Genomic DNA, 21145 nt, shown 5'->3' with positions numbered 1-21145 from the left:
TCCTGACCTAAAATATTAGAATGTCAGAATGCAGATGTATGACTGTACCCTGTAATTCTCTAGGTGATGTGACAGCATTACAATAGTGTTGATGCGCTCCTCCCAAATCATGTGCCAGAAGTCTCTGATGGTCCCCGGTAATGGATGCTGAGCGGCAATATATTCTCTCTCTGATTTGCATCCCTGGAGATGGTAAAGGGAAAATAAATGTTAAATATGTAGGAAAATGATAAAAAAAAAGAAGTGGAAAGTTGTGGTTTTATAACACTATGGAGTCATTTAGGTTTACAATTGATGCTTAAAGGCAGGAAGAGGAAACTGCGGTCCTCCAGTTACTGCAAATCTACAATTCCCATCATGCCTGGACAGCAAGAGCCCAAACTTTCTCTGTCCAGGCATGATGGTAATTGTAGTTTTGCTGCAGGGTTAAAGGTTCCCCATCTCTGCTATAGGAGATGCAGAGACAGAAGTTGCACCTGGGCACTAATACTTAAGGCAGGCCAATGGTCCCTATACCACATGTAAATGAGTCTAGAGATGGAGGCTGTGGCAGAAGTTGCAATGGGTTAAATTATGTTGCTGACTAGGGCCACACAGTGTCTGCGTCACATGACAGCAGATTGCATCTAAATTATTTAACCAATATATTTCTGTGATTATTTTGCAGTCTTCTACCATTGTGAAATACCAGTAAAAAGAAATGAAGGCAAAAGTGGGTTACATGGTAACTGAGGTTACTACTAGAAAATTTACATGTGACTTACAAGCTGTGGCCAAAAATCCATTAAATTAAGAGTTTGGGCAACTGTTGCATTATAGTCTTACTACATTGCAAGTTGTAACCACATTAATAGTCTAGTCATTAAATGATATGTCACAGTGCGACACTGTGATCTTCATGTTGTGCAACTTAAGTCTTTGTGTAGCCCTAATCCTTATGGTCGACATTTCCAAGTTAGCAAGCGCTGATCTGCTAGATTGTCACTTGCATGCCGAACCCATAAACTGCAGCCCTTGCTTTTTTTTTTTATAAAAAATAACAAAGTTCATGCTTACATATTCTCTCCTAGTGTCCTGCAGCCTTTTCCCGCTTTCTTCTGGCCCAGTCTCTTAAGTGATAGGCTGCTCAGCCCACCATTTGCGAGACGAGACATCACTGCGGGGAGCAGCTGGAGAGGCTGACCGAATTATCCTTAGATCGTTCGGCTGGCCCATTGAAGTCAGCACTGGTCTGCTGCCCTTGTCCCCATTATAAGGAGCGATGCTCTGCAGACAGTCACTGATCTTTTAACATGTGCTATTACACTGAACAAGTATCAGCCGCTCGTTTACTGGGCCTATTCCACAGCACAATGATCGTTGAGCGACGGCTGTAGGGACATCGTTACCAATGTCCTTGCAGCCCTTGCACCATACATTACCTGTCCGGGCTTCGCCTCCGCTCTGTCTTCCTCCCCGGGTCCCGCGCGCTCTAGTCTTAGAATGGCCTGCCCAGTTAGACAAACAATTCGATGTTAGCGTATTGTGAAAATGGAGGTGTTGAAGAGGTTTTCCAAGATTATTAACCTAGTCTAAAAAACATCCAACTTTATTGCCAAAGCCCAGACAAACCTCCCCATATATTTTATTTTCTTCAGCTTCTCCTGTCATAATACAGCTTTGTTTACATTCTGTTGTGCTTGTTTCCTTAGTGTATGTGCTCTCCGCCGCTAAATCCTACCTGCCTCAGTGTACCAGAGTGTCTCTATGGGAGGCCTCACGCGTCTCCACTTCCGTCGCTCTTCGCACAAAGAATTGACATGTCCCCCTTCAACCCCGTGGTAATTTACTTTAGGCCCCAGGGACCCTCACTCTGGGTGTTTACATGAACGTCGCTCCTCTGGAGCGGGGATTGGGGGCCGGGAATGTTGGGAGTTGTAGTTTAAAACAGCGTCTTATTGTGAGTAAAGTAAACGGCACTGCTCACAGTAAACTACTTTCCCCAGAAAACATAGCAGTGATGTTTTCACGGTCAACAAAGGGGCGAGGTGGGGATGTTGAGCCAACACCATTGCTATAAAAACATAGGCCCTTACGGGCTGGGTTTTTGTAGGGTGTTGAGCAGAGCATTAAACCCTCATTGGCTGGTACTCACTAGCCAGCCAGTCAGGGTTCAGTGCTGTGCTGCCAATGAGAAGGAGGGGAGTCGGGCGCAGTATGAATACGGAGAATTACCAGACTCTCACTGCGCATGCGCCCGAATCCCTTCAGCCAACGTCAACGGACCGGAAGAAGAGAGGACCTGGATGTCATAGGAAGCAAGAAGACTGGCAGCCCAGAGGATCAGGACAGCCAACTAAGGACAGGTAAGGGAATTAGGAAAGGGTTAACCTTGGTTAACCCTTTTCAAATATTATTTTTAATTTTTTTCCCAAATACCCATTCTCAAAAATGTGACTTACAGGAATATAATTGGCATTAATATAACCATTGGAGGAGTTTTCCAGGGTTGACAACTTAACTCGAGATTTATCATCTATAATAAAAAAAAATTGACAAATGAAAAAATACAGTTGGACACGATAATAGTAATAATGTTATTTACAATACAGATAATAATAACAACAACAACATTAGCCCCTTCCTACATAATCACGTATTGGCCCGTCCATTTCTGCACACCTTTCTGGCAGATGGACGTGGCAGGGATGACACGGGCGCAGGATGCTCAGGGCCCAGATGTCAGTGATAGCTGGGCACCCGCCGCAACTGCCCAGATCCGGGCCGAGCCCGGATGACGTCAGTTAACCCTATAGGTGCTGTGATCATTGCGATCGCAGCACCTACAATGCTACAAGAAGGGAGAATCGTCCCTTCATTCCCCATCGGCCCCCAATACAATAATACATTTTGAAACAAAATAAAAATAAAAAAGTACACATTTAGTATCGCCACGTGCGAAAAAATGTTTATTTATTTCAAGTTCACTTGGTACTTAAAGGGGTATTCCACCCAAGAGCTAAAACATGAAATGCTCCTAAACCTAGTTAATCATACTCACCAAGCCCCCCTGAGTATTTTGAGCTGTCAACCATCTCTCTGGCTGCTGCCATTCCTGAGTTAAAAGTGTTTCTAAAAGCTGGTCTATATGCAAGATGTTGCCGGCCAGGAAACTACATTTCCCAGCAGGCTTTGCACCTCAGAGCTAGCTGCCAAGCATCTGCCTCATCTTGTAGTATCTGCCCATCACTGGCTCAGTATGCATCTGCTTTACACTGTAAACAAAATATCTGTCTGTCTATCTATCTATCTATCTATCTATTTGCATAAATTGATTAGAAACAGAATGAGAGATGAAACAACTGATTCTTCTTTCCCCTATAGTGCTCAGGAGGCTGTCACTGTTTTGTTGTTTCCCCACCCCTTGGCCAGGTGCTCACTGATTGGTGTAATATCAGTGGTGGGCGGGATTACAGATTAGGTGTTACAGCTTGCCAGGCAACAGAAAAGACAGAGATCATGTAACTTTGGTTTCAGAAGGGAGGGGAACTACAGAGGAGTGGAGACAAAATGGAACAGGAAGTGAGGATTTTCAGCAGCTTCAGGGTGTAAGTCACGGCCCAATTCATGTAATAACCTATTTCACACCGATTTAGATTATAAGTGGGAATTAAACTGGGTTAAATGTTTCTTTAGTGGAGTACCTCTTTAAGAGGTTAAAGAAGTGCTTTGTGGATGCATCATTCAAAAAAACCATGTAGTGTGTATGGGACTGTAATATGAACAAATTGAACCTATGTGTACAGAATGGATACATTAGATAATTTAGCCATAGCTTATATGTGTCAATATGATAGTGGTAACTTACATGGAAAAGTTCCATCTTGGCGGTTCTTCTCCGCATTAGCAGCTTGAAGTGCCACAGACCTTGACTCTAAAGCACCTACAGACTGCAGACTCTAAATAATAAATAAAAAACATAACAAGCCAAAAATTATATCTTTTAATAAAACATATAAATTTATACCAATAATATGTCAAGTTTTGATCATTGGGGTCTGGATATTAAAACCCTTCTTTCCCCATCTCGCTTCAGGACAGCTTCATAGACTTTCCATAGAGTCCCTCTCCTTCAATGAGCAGCGAGATGGAGAGAAGTGTTTAGCTGAGTGATTTTCCTCTCCTGTTCTATCTATCAGCAGGGGACTGAACACTGCCACCTCGGCCAATCAAAAATGTAGACACAACATGTTAAAGGACAGATACTCTTTAAGGCCGGGTTCACACTATGTAAGACACTGGCGTTCTTTGACCTGGCCGTGTCAAAGAACGGCTGGTGTCTGTGAAGATGATCCGGATAGCAGTCAGTGTGCGCCTGCATCCCAATTCACCATAGCACACAATGGAGAGTGCGGCCGCAGATGCACTTTCCATTGTGTGAACAGTCAGTGGTGTTCAATGAATAGCGGCTACACAAAACTGACATGTCACTTTTTACTGCGGCCGTTAGGGATCCCAGCTGGAGCGTATACTATGTGTATACACTCCGTCTGGGATTCCGTCTGACTTCTATGCAGTGTATCTTTTGCGCAGGTTATGGTACAACGCTGCAGGGCTCAAACATTAGTCACAAGTAATAGTACTAGGAAATGCTAGTGCTAGAAAACCCATCCATCTTGACTATGACCTCAGCAGTCACATGTCTATGGTAAAATGTTGCCAAATGAAGATCACAGAAAAAAAAACGTGTAAAAAAAAAGTGGAGTTTAAAAAAGGAGTTGTTGGTGATTCTGTGGGTTTGGAGTGACTGATATATTGTTGTTTTTGTGCAATTGTGTGGTGTGCATTGCTGCAGTGCATAGATAGCTAGTGCCATAGTTGCTTAGTTAAACAGGTCCAAACAGTTTTTTTTTTCTCTGGTCTGCTCTGCACCTGGGGGTGGGGTTAATTGATCTCAGGTGCTTAAATCAAGGCTCAGCACTCACTGTGTGTGCTTGCTCACTGTGCTTGCTGACAAGTGGTTGAAAATAAGTGGAGTTTAAAAAAGGAGTTGAAAGAAGGAGTTACAAGTTCTGGTAAGTGCTAAATCTCTTTCTTTTTCACTGTTTTTGTTGCACTGAGGATGATGGCTAGCAGGATGGAAGGATTCATTCAGTGCGCAGTCTGCTGCATGTACGCACAACTGGAGCAGGTGTTCCAGGGTGATGACCGCTGTGACAGATGTGAGCATGTTGCCCATCTAGAAGCTCGAGTTAGAGATCTGGAGAAGCATATTGCAACACTGAGGGAACTTGGCCACCTTGAGAGGGAACTTCGGCTCACTGAGCAGGAAGTTAGTGGGTTAGAGATGGAGGGTGGTGATATAGATCAGGAGGCCCAAGTAAGTAGCTGGGTTAATGTAGTTAGAGGGACCAGTAAGGGATCCAAGAAAAGGAAGGCCACTTCTCCTACTATATGCCCAAGCAAAATTGCCAAGTTAGGTGATGATGCAAGGGCATCCGTGTCAGAAATGGCAGCTCTAGTGGAACCTGTTCTCCCTAACAGCCGGGGGAACAGTCCAACTAGTAGTGGGCGGGATGGTATTGTAGGTAGGCCTAGACAGCTAGTGGTTGTAGGGGATTCTATAATCAGGAAGACGGATAGAATAATTTGTCGCCAAGACCGCCTCAACCGAATGGTTTGCTGTCTCCCTGGTGCCAGGGTTCGGCATGTGGTGGAAAGGGTGGATAAATTACTTGGGGGGGCTGGGGATGACCCAGCTGTCGTGGTCCATGTGGGAACCAATGACAGGATACAAGGTAGGTGGAGGTCTATTAAAAATAATTTTAGAGAACTAGGTGCTAAGTTGAAGGGAAGGACCTCCAAGGTGGTATTCTCTGGAATACTGCCTGTGCCATGCGCATCGCAGGAAAGACAGCGGGAGCTTAGGGAGTTAAATGCATGGCTCAAGTCATGGTGTAGAGGAGAAGGGTTTGGGTTTTTAGAGCACTGGGCTGACTTTTCATTGGGGTACAATCTGTTTTCCGCAGATAATTTGCACCTTAATGGAAGGGGGTCCGCTGTGCTGGGGGAGAGAATCCTAGAAGGGGTGGAGGGGTTTTTAAACTAGGGATGTGGAGGGAGGACAATGTAGTATGTAATGTAGTGGCAGATAGGTTAAAGAGGGGACAGAACAATGAGGAGGGAGGAGAAGGGTCCTGTGGGGGGAGGATAAGAGCAGTGGATAGGGAGATCCATATGTTGCGGATGAACAGTGAGGATGATTGTAGCCACAGCACAGTAATAAATCCCATTTCTTATAATGAAGCGGTTAAACTCGATGGTAATATAAAGTGTATGGTTACTAATGCCAGAAGTCTAGCCAGCAAGATGGGGGAGCTAGAGGCCTTGGTTCTGGAGGAGTCCATTGATGTGGTTGGTGTGACTGAGACATGGCTGGACTCCTCACATGACTGGGCTGTCAATATTCAGGGATTTACGTTGTTCAGAAGGGACCGGGTGGGCAGAAGGGGAGGAGGAGTATGTCTGTATGTCAGAAATGATATTAAAGTGAGTGTAATAGATGCAATAGTGGGAGATGACTGTGATGATGTGGAAGCATTGTGGGTAGAACTACAGAAGGAGGAAAAGAGGGAAAAAATTATTCTTGGTGTAATCTATAGACCCCCCAACATTACTGAGGAGGTAGATGGCCAGTTGAATAGACAAATAGAGCGGGCTGCCCGGGAGGGAACAGTAGTGATAATGGGGGACCTCAACTACCCAGATATAGATTGGGGTCACGGTTCAGCTAAAACCACAAAGGGGAGGGAATTTCTTAACCTCCTGCAGGATAATTTTCTGGGCCAGTTTGTGGAGGAGCCAACTAGAAGTGATGCCTTGTTGGATCTGGTTATTTCTAACAACGCTGAGCTGGTGTAACGCCCGGAGTAGTGGATCCACTGGACCGGCACCAGCGATGGCACAAACCTCACCAGGGAGCGGAGTCTAAGGGGCCGCTGGTTTTCACCAGAGCCCGCCGCAAGGCGGGATGGACTTGCTGCGGCAGGCGACCCCCAGGTCGCTACCCCTGGCTTGGTTGCTGGTGTCGGCAGGCGAGGCGTGGCTGGAGATGGCACAGGCAATAGTCTGCAGATGAGAGAGCACGTGACAAGCTGGACACAGGAACAGGTGGAGTGACAGGGGAACAGGAACCAGGAACAGGGACTAGGGACCAGGTAACGGACAGGACTCAGGAACAGGGACTAGGGACCAGGTAACGGACAGGACACAGGAACAACAGGGAGCTGGGCCAAACGCTATGGGAAGCATGTAGAGGCTCCAACACAGGGGACAGGGCATGCTGGGATTTATAGGGGAGTGATTAGGTGCAACTACCAATTAGGAGCGCACTGCCCCTTTAAATCTGAGACAGCCGGCGCGCGCGCGCCCTAGGAGGCGGGGACGCGCGCGCCGGCCGGCACAGCGGGAGACAGGAGCGTGGAGAGGTGAGGCGCCCCCCGGGGCCGAGGTGATAGCAGCGCCGGGTCCCCGACTATGGACACCGGCTGCTGCATGGGGCAGGAAGCGGTCGCGGCGGCGGCCCGGAACGCGGGACGCCGCCGCGGCCGTGACAGTACCCCCCCCCTTTGGCCTCCCCCTCTTTCTTGCCTGCAGATGGCACAGGAAGCCACAAAGTCTTTGACATCTTGAAACAGACTAGGCCACCAGTAGTGGCGAGAGATCCGTTGGCCGGTCTTACGGACTCCAGGGTGCCCGGCCTCCAACGAGGAATGACCCCACTTCAAAATACCTCTTCGAAGCGCAGGGTGAACATGAGTCTTACCGGGGGGTACTCTCTGAAGCGAGGAGGTGACGACTGGTGCTAGGCGATCAGGCGGTAAAACATGGCAAGGGACTGTGGGTCTGTGGACGAGGACCTTCTGTAAGTTCTCCCGGTGGTGAGAGGACACGACCTTAGTCTTGGATACGGAGAGAGGGTACACCTCGGCAGAGAAGGCATCCGCCGAGTCTTGGTCTTCTGCCGGTAGGTCGGGTAGAGGCTTGGCTGGGACAGGAAACGACATAGTACACTTGGTCTGAGGTGACCTGAGACACTGGTTGGAACAGTCCTGACCCCAACTGAGAATCTCCCCGGTTCTCCAGTCCAGTTGAGGGGCATGTTCTTGCAGCCACGGGAGTCCCAGGAGGACCGCGGGGGAAGAATGGGGCAGGACGTAGAAGGATATCTCTTCTTGATGTAAAGGACCCACCTGGAGGACTAAAGGTGCGGTCTGGTAGTACACACGGTCGGTAAGAATTTCGCCTGTGACCGAGGAGATAGACAGGGGCCTGGCTAGTCGGGTCACGGGTAGCCGCCATCTTTGGACCAATGTTGCCGCAATAAAACTGCCTGCTGACCCAGAATCGAGGAAGGCAGTAGTCTGATGATTTCGTCCTGAGAGAGTCCGGATGGAAACTGGCATAGACAGACTTGGAATGGTGGCATTCACACCTAGGGACACCTGTCCCACCGGACCTAGGTGCGAGCATTTTCCGGATGTTTGGGGACGTAGGGGACATCCCAGCCGGAAGTGATCGGAACCACCGCAATAGAGACAGAGATTCTGCTCCAGGCGCCGGATTCTTTCATCAGGCGTCAGGTGAGCCCGTTCCACCTGCATAGGAATCTCAGGAGAGGGTTGGGACATCGAAAGGTCAGGATTCTGGAAAACCGGCGCCAGCTGGGGATGGCGACGGGAACGGGTTAGAAAATGTTCATGCCGAACCTCCTCCTCCCTCTCCGAAAAACGAGTATCAACTCGGGTGGCCAGTAGAATGAGTTCGTTCAGGGAGGTAGGCAGGTCTCGGGCAGCGAGCACGTCTCTCACACGACTAGACAGGCCCTTCTTGAAGGTGGCCAATAGGGCGGCCTCGTTCCAGTCCAATTCGGCTGCCAGGGTGCGGAACTGGATGGCGTAGTCACCAACAGAGGAGCTGCCTTGAGAGAGGTTGAGGAGAGCAGTCTCGGCTGAAGAAGCACGGGCAGGTTCCTCAAAGACGGAGCGAAACTCGAATAGGAAGGCCCGGAGATTGGCAGCAACTGGATCATCACGGTCCCACAGTGGCGTGGCCCAGGCCAGGGCTCTACCTTCTAATAGGCTGATGATGAAAGCCACTTTAGAGCGCTCGGTGGAAAACTGACTACTCAAAAGTTCAATGTGCATGGTGCACTGAGTCAAGAATCCTCTGCACAACTTAGAGTCCCCAGAGTACTTGCTTGGGAGGGCCAGTCGGAGTGAAGAAGAAGCGTCAGGAGGTGGTGTGCGCTGGGCAGTAGTCTGCTGCTGTAAGGCGACAGTGAGTTGCTGGATCTGCTGTGACTGCTTCTGGATTTGTTGCGCCTGCTGAGTGACCACTCTGGCGACATCACGGAGATCAGGCACCTCGCCGGGATCCATGGTTGGAGCCTACTGTAACGCCCGGAGTAGTGGATCCACTGGACCGGCACCAGCGATGGCACAAACCTCACCAGGGAGCGGAGTCTAAGGGGCCGCTGGTTTTCACCAGAGCCCGCCGCAAGGCGGGATGGACTTGCTGCGGCAGGCGACCCCCAGGTCGCTACCCCTGGCTTGGTTGCTGGTGTCGGCAGGCGAGGCGTGGCTGGAGATGGCACAGGCAATAGTCTGCAGATGAGAGAGCACGTGACAAGCTGGACACAGGAACAGGTGGAGTGACAGGGGAACAGGAACCAGGAACAGGGACTAGGGACCAGGTAACGGACAGGACTCAGGAACAGGGACTAGGGACCAGGTAACGGACAGGACACAGGAACAACAGGGAGCTGGGCCAAACGCTATGGGAAGCATGTAGAGGCTCCAACACAGGGGACAGGGCATGCTGGGATTTATAGGGGAGTGATTAGGTGCAACTACCAATTAGGAGCGCACTGCCCCTTTAAATCTGAGACAGCCGGCGCGCGCGCGCCCGAGGAGGCGGGGACGCGCGCGCCGGCCGGCACAGCGGGAGACAGGAGCGGGGAGAGGTGAGGCGCCCCCCGGGGCCGAGGTGATAGCAGCGCCGGGTCCCCGACTATGGACACCGGCTGCTGCATGGGGCAGGAAGCGGTCGCGGCGGCGGCCCGGAACGCGGGACGCCGCCGCGGCCGTGACAGCTGGTTGGGGATGTCACTGTCCATGAACACCTGGGTAATAGTGACCACAATATAGTGACTTTTAGCTTAAAGTGTAGAAAAGAAAAGCATGTTGGGAGGGCAAAAACTCTTAATTTTAAAAGGGCCAATTTTCCTGGGTTAAGGGCAGAACTTCAGGGCATAGACTGGGAGCGGCTGCTGTCACATACGGATACAGCTAATAAATGGGAAATCTTCAAATCCACATTAAATAACTGTACTGCCAAATATATTCCTATGGGTAACAAATATAAACGGTTAAAATCCAATCCCACATGGCTTACAACCGAGGTTAGAAGGGCTATAAATGAGAAAAAAGGGGCATTCAAAAAATATAAATCAGAGGGGTCAGCTGTAGCATTTAAACATTACAAAGAAGTCAACAAAACCTGTAAAAATGTAATAAAAGCAGCAAAAATTCACAATGAAAGGCAGGTAGCTATAGATAGCAAAAGAAACCCCAAAAAATTCTTCAAATATATTAATGCAAAAAAACCAAGGTCAGAGCATGTAGGACCCCTAAATAATGGCGACGGGGAATTAATAACTGGGGATCAGGAGAAAGCTGAGTTACTTAATGGGTTCTTCAGTTCTGTATATACAAAAGAGGATGGAGCTGTGGTGGGTGGGGCCAGTACTGAGGTGGGTGGGGCCAGTGCTGCTAACACATGTAATGTACTGAACTGGTTTACTATAGATATGGTCCAAGATAAATTAAACAAACTCAATGTAACCAAAGCTCCAGGGCCTGATGGATTGCACCCCAGAGTTCTTAGGGAACTCAGTTCTGTAATTTCACTTCCCTTGTATGAAATATTCCGTGATTCTTTGCTTACTGGTATTGTGCCGAGGGACTGGCGTAAGGCAAATGTAGTGCCGATCTTCAAAAAGGGCTCTCGAACTTCCCCAGGTAACTATAGACCCGTAAGCTTAACGTCCATTGTGGGGAAACTATTTGAGGGGCTTATAAGGGACTACATCCAGGAATATGTGGTGGCTAATAGTATTATAAGTGATAACCAGCATGGTTTTACTAAGGACAGAAGCTGTCAAACCAACCTAATATGTTTCTATGAAGAGGTAAGTAGAAGCCTGGATGGCGGCGCGGCTGTGGATATAGTGTACCTGGATTTTGCAAAAGCGTTTGACACAGTTCCTCATGGACGTCTGATGGGTAAGTTAAAGTCTATTGGTTTGGAAAATTTAATGTGTAACTGGATTGAAAACTGGCTTAATAATCGTACCCAGAGAGTGGTGGTCAATGATTCCTACTCCGAATGGTCCCCGGTAATAAGTGGTGTACCCCAAGGGTCAGTACTGGGCCCTCTTCTGTTTAACTTGTTTATTAATGATATTGAGAATGGAATTAACAGCAATGTTTCTATCTTTGCAGATGACACCAAGCTTTGTAGTACAGTACAGTCTATGGAGGATGTGCAGATGTTACAGGATGACTTAGACACACTGAGTGTTTGGGCGTCCACTTGGCAAATGAGGTTCAATGTGGATAAATGTAAAGTTATGCACCTGGGTACTAATAACCCACATGCATCATATGTCCTGGGGGGAGTTATTCTGGGAGAGTCACTGATGGAGAAGGATCTGGGTGTACTTGTAGATAATAGACTACAGAACAGCACACAATGTCAGTCAGCTGCTTCTAAGGCCAGCAGGATATTGTCATGCATTAAAACAGGCATGGACTCTCGGGACAGGGAAATAATATTACCGCTTTATAAAGCTTTGGTGCGGCCTCATCTGGAGTATGCCGTCCAGTTTTGGAACCCGATTCATAAAAAGGATGTTCTAGAGCTGGAGAGGGTACAAAGACGGGCAACTAAACTAATAAGGGGAATGGAGCATCTTAGTTATGAGGAGAGATTAAAAGAATTACATTTGTTTAGTCTGGAGAAGAGACGTTTAAGGGGAGATATGATTAACTTATTTAAATATATAAATGGCCCCTACAAGAGATATGGGGAAAAGATGTTCCAGGTAAAACCCCCTCAAAGGACAAGAGGCCACTGCCTCCGCCTGGAGAAAAAAAGGTTCAATCTCCGGAGGCGACAAGTCTTCTTTACCATGAGAACTGTGAATCTGTGGAACAGTCTACCACAGGATCTGGTCACAGCAAAAACAGTAGAGGGCTTCAAAACCGGCCTAGACAAGTTCTTAGAGCAAAATAATATAAATGCATATGTATAGAACCTATCACCCCTCCCCCTTCCCTGTATCCATCCCCTCCTTGGTTGAACTTGATGGACATGTGTCTTTTTTCAACCGTATTAACTATGTAACTATGTAACTATGTAAATGTAAGTTCAGCTTACTACACCAGATGAGTATTGTCCAATTGTTTCAATACTTACATCAAACTCGTGTTTGAAGCCTTTGCTGTTATCTGCTTGTAATTTTTCAAAGAAAGTCTCATAGTTCTCAACCTTAGTACCGTATTTTCTAGAAAAAAATTGAAAACAGAAACATATTCAGTTTATTATGTACTGTAAATGTGTTTTCCCATAGTTCCTAAACTCTACTACCTACATATACAGATTATTTAAAGAATAGAGAAGAAGTCTTGTGCTGCTGTTGGGACTACAACTCCACTGCTAGTAGCATAGCTATTGGGAAAACAAGGAAGGGGGGCTCACAGGCTTGGGGCCCACTAACAAGGGGGGGGCTGGCACAGAGGGTAGACACATTCCCCCCAGGCTGGTCCCCAAGTGGACACATAGTGCTGCCTGTTGTGTCTGTCACTTAAACATTGAGTGCTCGTAATGAGCACTCTCAGTAAAATTATGCAGCTCTCTAAATGACAGAGCGAGAAGCCATAGGCTCCTTGCCTTGCCAGCCATCCTTCTAGCCGCAGGAAGCATATGAGCATTAAAGGAGTATTCCACTCAAACATAACTTTTGATATGTTGCTGCCCATTGTGAGACTAACAAATAATTTCATACTTGTTATTAACTATTCAGTCTCCTTCCCCCAGTTCCCAGCTACTGCTTTCTGCTGAAGACACAAAAATCTGTGTGTGAGCTTTTCTCTCTGTCTCCTCCTCCTCCCCCTCCCTTCTGAGACAGCTGCTGTAAACAAGATATCTGGCAGATTTTTGCAGCCAAAACCAGGAATGGATTTGAAAACAGGAGAAATCTCAGTCTTTCCTTTATGACATGTTCTCTGTTTATAGTCTGTTCCTGCAAAGATAATCTGTGGGTGTAAAGGGACCCTTAACCTCAGATAAAAAAAAGTACTCATCAGACTTAGACAACAGGCTTAAATGCCTACTTTGACTGCTGCTGCTCCTTTTAAAACACCCTCTAGCACGTGAAGCATAAGAATGACATTGTTAATCTTGTAGTCTTCATGTTGACGAGCAGAGTTGGTACTTTAGACGTGGCAAGTGGCAGACGTCCCACAGCATCTGCCAGTGACAGATGTTAAAAGTTGCAGCGAGCATCAAAGCTGGCCATTTGGCCAACGTATGCAGCGATAAATTCCACCAGATCTGAACATTGCTTATCAATCGATGTTCCAGAAAACGCTTTTTTCTATTGCACGATAGAAGTGACTGAAGTGCGTGCAAAGTTTGCAGTTTCTTTGGTCCATTAAAGTAGTTCAGTAACCTGTTGACAACTAGGTTATACACATGCACCATGCTTGGCACACATGGGTCAGCCCTCCCTGATGCCCTCCTAACATGTTCCTCCTGTTGTCAGTGACTATGGTTTCCATTTCGAGTTGGCGAGGGGACAGCCAGGAGCCCAGCAGTTCTTCTCAGGTGTTGCTGCATTCTCCCAGGCTGACCAGGTGCAGAACCATGTCACAATGGTATGAAATCGGAAATGTGGATGTATATGAGGCTGAGAAGGAGCTGGAGGAGTGTAGCTGAAAAGCCCACTATAGCCCTGTGGAGGTGACATTGCCGTGCCAAGTTGCTGCAATTAGAGCTCCACGCATGTTAGCACAGACCAAGCGACCTAATGACTGGCCCAACTTCTGCTGCACGTAGGTGTGCAGGGCAGAAACTGCTATTTTGGCAAAGTAATGCCTGCTTGGGACACGTTACCTTGGCTGGACACAAGCCATCGAGTCCTTAAAAAGTGCTGAGTCCACTAAATGGAAAGGGAGGAACTGAAGGACTAGCCACTTAGCCAGGTGCAGCCAGGTGTCAGCTTCCGAGCTGTTAGATGACTGCTACCTTAACAGCAGAGGAATCGGAGCATCAGAACCAATGGCGGACACAGAAAAGGATAGGTAGGAGCAGATGTTTCCATTACCAGACACTGTGAAGCCCTGGCAGCCGCTCATGGTGTGGAGAATACTGGGAGAAGCAGCAGATGACGTTGACGCATCCCACTGGCTGACCGCATCTTTGCCATGGTTCTCCTAGGCAATGGTGTGGGGGCGTGCTGTGCGTGAACACATGGTTGTAGTGACCATATTGTTACTCTGTCCCATGCTCAAGTTCACAGTCTGAGTAGCACAGAAGTATTTTCCTATGGAAATTGTCCTGGACCACCACATGGCGGCCTTGGCCATCGCTAACCCCTGCCTATGCTTTGTCACAGCCCCTCTTGAGCCTTAGTTAGTCCTTTTAAAGGTTTCATTTAAATGTTTTGATCATGCCCCTTCCCTTCTTTCCTCCAAACTATACATATTCAAATCCCGCCCGACCTCTGGTGGAGCCCCTTATACTTACCCCTTCCTCGAAGTCCCGGTCCCGCCGCCGAGATTTCCCTGTCGGAAGCCGTTTGCGCGCTCACCAGAGATGAGTCCGACGCCCATAGAGAATGACTGCAGCAGTGGTGAAAAGGATCCTTTACAGAGCTCAGTTATTGTCAGTGCAGGGATGAATGAATAATCACTGGATCAATAATGTGACCAGAGGGGGCTGGTTTAAGTCCCTATCATGATGTGTGAGCGAAACCATCAAAATAGCAGCTGTGAAGGTCAGGGCTGGTACATTTGTTTTTTTTGTTGTTTTTTTTCATTTTGTAAGCACTCCTGATCATTGTAAAACTCTTTCCATTGCTGGAACACCACTCTATGACCATCTACCATTTTATCATAAGTAGATATACATACCCACTTGCCAAAACACCTTCTTTCTGCCTGGAATTAAAATAAAAGATATCATATCAATAGATTATCAAATAGATTTAAAAACAAAAAACAAAAAAAAACTTTTTAATATTTTTGAGTGTTTTTTTTTAAATATCTGACTGGTCACCTCGGTAGAATGATATTGCCTCGCTTTTCTATATGAAATGTGAGAGGTCCATAGGGATCTACTATATGACTTTGTATGCAAGAACAGGTGCTCCACTCTGCACAATTTGTAATCATTCATAATTTGTAATTTTTTTTTTTTTACCTTTTTCTCCTCAATAAAAATACAGCACCAATGAGAATAGCAAGAAAAACGCTTCCAATGACACCTCCTACTATGGCACCTGAAAGAAAAATATATAGCAATGAATCAACTGGTGTCAGAAAAATATGCAGATTTGTAAATTGATTCTATTTAAAAATCTCCAGCCATCCAGTACTTATCAGCTTCTGCATGTCCTACAGGAAGTGGTGCATTCTTTCCAGTCTGACACAATGCTCTCTGCTGCCACCTCTGTCCATGTCAGGAACTGTCCAGAGCAGCAGCAAATCCCCATAGAAAACCTCTCCTGCTCTGGACAGTTCCTGACATGGACAGAGGTGGCAGCAGAGAGCACTGTGTCAGACTGGAGAAAATACTCCACTTCCTGCAGCACATACAGCAGCTGATAAGTACTGGAAGACTGGAGATTTTTATATAGAAGTAAGTTCTAAATCTGAATAACTTTCTAACACCAGTTGATTTAATAATAATTATTTTTCTCCGGAGTACCCCTTAAGTGTATATGCATGAAGCTTGTGGCAAAAGTTGTCATATGTATACTATATTTCATGATTTAGGCTTTTCTTTACACATAAGTCAAGGTTTCTTCTTCTGTGGGAAAGACCCATTGCATGATTGTTACCACTAATCATGTTCCATCGTGATTCCTGTCATTTTGTTGAAAAGAACAGTAAGGGAAACAGCACAGTTAGTCTTGTTATACAACATTCTTATATAATTTGTGTTTTTAATTTCTTAACCTTGCTCACATTCAGAACAGCAAACATTTATTTACTTAAAGGACAACTCCCGCGGGACCCCCCCAAAAAAAAAAAACACAGACACACACAGACACCATACTCACCATCTCTCCGGTGACGATCGCCACTCGATTCGCCCGCCGTCCGCCTCTCCGTCGCCACCGTACGCCATCCAGCGATGTCTCCGACTTCCGGGTCCAGGGGATGGAAAAGGCTGCCAGTGCGCTTGCGCACCGGCAGCCTTTTCATTGGCTGGAGCGCATCACATGGCTTCCAGCAAGCTCAGCCAATCAGGGCTGAGCAAGCTGGAAGCCATGTGATGCGCTCCAGCCAATGAAAAGGCTGCTGGTGCGCATGTGCACCAGCAGCCTTTTCATCCCCATTCACTTTGCATGAAGACGCCGAGGAGGAAGAAGACCCGGACCGCCCCTCGGCTCTGACGTCGTCGTCACCAGATGCCGCCCCGGAGAAGAGGACCGTGACGATCGTAATAGGTAATGTATACATTCTTTAACTTCCGGGGTGGGGGGTCGGGGGTCCGAAAGTGGGGGAAGGGGGCCAGACCGGGTATTTAACCACATTACAAAGTTATATAACTTTGTAATGTGTGTTAAATGAGCAAAAAAAAATTTTTGTGGGAGTTGTCCTTTAACGATCCAGCCCATGTGCCATGTTCAGATAGGTGATGATTAGGAGAAATACTGCCCAGGGGCATTCCTAATTTTGAAGAGTGCGGGGAGAAGGGACGGAGAGGTGGTGCAGGCCTAGGGCACAGACACTCTAGGCCACGCCAATTTGACACAGGGCTACATGTTTAAAAGTTGGGGGTTTTTTCTAACAATAACTGCATCACCTGCCGAATGGACTCCAGGACAGATTTTGGATTAAAATCAGCTATCCGAAGGTACAAGCAGTTTGGGGGGGACAGATTGTGGGTACAGAGTCGCTTTAAAGGTAAACTATCAGCAGTTTTGTACATACAAACCTGCTAATATGTACATGTAGGGAAATACATGAAGATTCCATGATGATCTTCTGATCTGGTTCCAGTTTGGGGTAAAGTAAATAGCCCATTTGGTGCACTGGGGGCATTTCCCTCCTCAAACCAAACCTTACGCAGGTACTGTAACTGTGCAACTGGTTAGATCATCACTATTGCATACTGTATATGAATATGCCAAAGCAGGATTAGATCAACAAGGCAAGATTGTTTACATATAATCCCTTTAATTTAGTGCCAACTGATTTTACATAGATTTGCCCTTTAGGGCTCGCAATGTAAATTCACCTATCTGTGTTTGTGTGGGTTTCCTCTGGGTACTCCGGTTTTAGAGAGAACATACATATGAAGTTGCCCTTGGTGGGATTTTAACCCAGATACTGCATACTGCAAGGAGGTGGTCTGCTCCTGCCTTTTTTTGTGTGTCTCTCCTTTTTGTCTTTCAGATATTGGTTTTCTGAGGATAATGTTGGATTCCTTGGACTACGTCGAAGGCCAGCTGATTTTTATTTTTTTTTTATATTAAAATGGTCAACAAGGGGGGGGGGTCTTGTTTTTTCATAACAGGTTTACTAGTGGAAGCCAGTTAAATGTGTAACACTAAACCCCCACCCCCAATTATTACCCCAGTACCCACCGCCACACTGGAAAAGCTGGGTACCTGTAGTCCTGGAGCATCAAAAATGACACTCCTGGACTGAACGGTGGCAGGCTGGTATTATTAGGCTGGGGATGGGCAAACTAAATGGTTTTTCCCACCCTGGTATTACTAGACTACTGCTGTTTGTTTTTGTTTTTTATTTCGTCTGGTTATGGAAATGGGGGGAACGTTATAATAAATAAATAATTAAAAAAAAGTGTGCAGGTTTCCCCCCATTTCTATAACCAGCCAGATAAAAAAAAAAACAGCAGCAGCCTAGTAGTACCAGGGTACCATTTATTTTGGCCTTCCTCAGCCTAACAATACCATCCTGCCACCGCCCAACCCAAGAGTGTTATTTTTTGATGCTGCTTCAGGGCTATTGGCAACCAGCTCTTCCCAGTGCTGGGGGGTTAGTGTTAGCCCCGACTTAGTAATGGATGGCATCTATAAGACAGCTCCCACTATTAAGTCTGTAAAGTAAACAACAACAAAGAAAACACAGATGAAAACACCCCCACCCCATTTATTGACCATTTTATTAACCAAAAAAATCTGCTGGTCATAGATATCATCCACGGAATCCGATGTTATCCCCAGGGTATCAATATCTGAAAAACAAAAAGGAAAGTCACACAAGACAGGTGTTCTGCACCTTACACTGTGCAGCATCTGTACAGCTGATTAGTCTGGCACCCATGGGGTTAAGTGAGGATGCATTGTATGCCTACTTAACCCCCTGGTGGCCAGACTGATTTCGCGCTGCACCTGTGCCAATAAGGAAGGGTTTCATACTCACCATAAGATGTCTTCTTGCTTCACCAGACCTGGCACACTGAGCTTGTGCCGGGCTTTGTCCCCTGAAATGTCTGCTCAGCCAAACCAAAGGCTGAGGCAGGACACTGATGAAAGTGCTCTAGACATTTCAGGAGCCAGAGCCCGGCACACATCAAGCTCAGTGTGCGGGGTCTGGTAAAGCAAGAAGATATTTGATGGTTGATGGTCAGTATAAACCTCCTTGTACCCGTTGCAATAAGACCTTCCAGATCAGCGGCAGGACCTCTGCTGCTCCGGAAGGTCGGGTCTCCATGGATATGGAGATGCAGTCAGACAATAATGCATTTCTGTCTGAGAGAGACTCCATATCCATGGATACCTGCCCTTCTGGATTAGTAGAGAATCTCACCATTGATCCGGAAAGTAACTAGTGTCACTGTCGTTATAACTTTCAAAATCTAAATCAACAGTAGATTTGATATGGACACAGTGAGCCATGACTTTGTACTGGCTGGAATTCCTTTGTTTTGTCTGTTTTTTTTCTGGAAACTGGACCGGGATTTCTGGTAAGTTCAGTTTTGTTTTACAGCATGATAATACCCAAAAAAATAATGAATGTATATTGCAAACTTGCTTCATTTCACATTTACTGTTTTAGACTTTGAAAGTTATAATGACAGTGACACTTTAACCCCTTAGTGACCAAGCCTATTCGGGCCTTAAAGCGGCAGGTTCTTCACCTGTGTGAACACTGCACATGAGCTGGATTGTTGAGGCATCTGTGTTCTGACAGGTGAGGAATAGGAAAAATCCTACCCAGGGGCATTCATAATGATGAGGAGGGCGGGGAGGTGGGATGAAGGGGTGTCACAATCCTAAGGCATGGGTACTCTGGGCAACGCCAATTTGACACATGGCTGCAAGTTTAAAAGTTGTCTTTTTAGGACAATAACTGCGTCACCTGCCGAACGGACCCCAGGACAGATCTTGGATTAAAAGCAGCTATCCGAAGGTAAAAGCGGTTTGGGGGGGGGGGGGGGGGGGCAGATTGTGGGTACAGAGTCACTTTAAAAGCAATATAAGTTGTGTACATTTATGTTATACCTATATTAGGTCCTAGTGTCTCATCGGGGACTGGTCTGAATGGTCCGCTGTAGCTTGTGTAGGATACTAGAGACTGTTCTTCAATGATGGTGTCGGTCTTTGTGTCATATTTGATACTAATAAAGCCAGCAATGCCAACCCTGAAAATAAGAAGGTTATGGTGTTATTCTCAAAAAGAAAAAGAGTCATTGTCACAACAGAAGCCGTGGATCCACGGTACTATCAAGGAGCGGAGAATAAGGGGCCACTGGTCTTCACCAGTCCCCTCTGCAAGGCAGAATGGACTTGGCTTGCTAGCGGTGGCGGGCAAGGTGCAGCTAGAGACAGGTAGGTAATCATTTACTCAATATGGAAATTTATTTGTTTTAAGCAGTTAAAAAACATGAAAAACTCAATTCAGACAATGTTTCTACATGTAGAGAAATGCATGTGGCCGAAACCACTCACCCCCACGCCCCCCAAGGCCTTGTGCCTAGGGCAGCAGCAGCTGTTAATATGGTCCTGCATTTAGGTTACCTGTACTGATACTCGGGGTCCAGCGCTCCATTGATATAAGAATGAGTCTTTTTTCCATTACCCACATGGACATTTATACCACTGGCAGGCTCTGATCTCATTGCCGCACTTGACTCGATAATATAGGTGACACAAGTGTTAGTCAGCCTGTTCTTAAAGTCGTTGTGTGTTTTAGATAATATCCCCCAAGGTGGATGGTCACCTACAAAGAAACATTCAGAGATTTTTAAGAGATAAGAGAATTACACATAAGGGGAAGACATGTAAAGTAGCATACACTTATCGTACATGTCTACATAAAGACCTTGCCAACCTTAAAGACGTTATTTATTCATTTCTGATGTCATTAACCCAGTTTCTTTCAAGTTACAATTAGCTAAAACTTTGCGCATTCACAATGTTTTTCATGAGGCTTTATTGAAAAAATATGTTACTCGTGTTTTGCCATCTGCTCCCCTGGAGAGGGTTTTGAATTCTCGCCGTGTGCAGAATTCCATACAATACCTTACCCATTGGAAGGGGTTCGGTCCAGAAGAGTGTACTTGGGTAGCTAGTAAAGATATTCATGCTCGTACAGTACCTCTGCCATCTGTCTGTGAATCTTTGAGCTTTGGCTTTGTTCTTCCCTGTCTGCCGCCTGCCTAGACCTTTCTGCCTGACCTATTGACTGCCTCCGATTTTGTATTTTTGTTGCCCGCTGTTGCTGACCTGGATTGTCCAATAAGAATTATTGTGTGTGTTTGTCTGTCTTTGTTTCGTGTAACACCAAATCAGTGCAGGGACAATCCTCGTGGTTGTCAACAGTTGCCTAGAGCTGTCAGTGTC

At 46.5% G+C, this 21145-nt stretch overlaps 1 protein-coding gene across 1 annotated transcript in view; it reads right to left on the bottom strand.

Annotated features, from left to right (window-relative positions):
* LOC138789195 (receptor-type tyrosine-protein phosphatase eta-like) overlaps positions 1-21145 on the bottom strand; it is a 40408-nt gene that overhangs the window by 8035 nt on the left and 11228 nt on the right. Inside the window, exons 6-13 of the mRNA XM_069967802.1 lie at positions 20321-20522; positions 19805-19944; positions 15526-15604; positions 15237-15263; positions 12520-12607; positions 3848-3938; positions 2442-2515; positions 49-183 (exon numbers count right to left, since the gene is read on the bottom strand). Of these exons, the coding sequence (XP_069823903.1) occupies positions 49-183; positions 2442-2515; positions 3848-3938; positions 12520-12607; positions 15237-15263; positions 15526-15604; positions 19805-19944; positions 20321-20522 (836 nt within the window). The remainder of the gene's footprint in view (positions 1-48; positions 184-2441; positions 2516-3847; positions 3939-12519; positions 12608-15236; positions 15264-15525; positions 15605-19804; positions 19945-20320; positions 20523-21145) is intronic.

Source organism: Dendropsophus ebraccatus, chromosome 4 (assembly GCF_027789765.1).
Source record: "Dendropsophus ebraccatus isolate aDenEbr1 chromosome 4, aDenEbr1.pat, whole genome shotgun sequence".
In the NCBI taxonomy this organism is placed as follows: Eukaryota; Metazoa; Chordata; class Amphibia; order Anura; family Hylidae; genus Dendropsophus; species Dendropsophus ebraccatus.
Note: the sequence above shows the minus strand (reverse complement) of the source record. Positions and strands in the feature narration are given on the sequence as shown.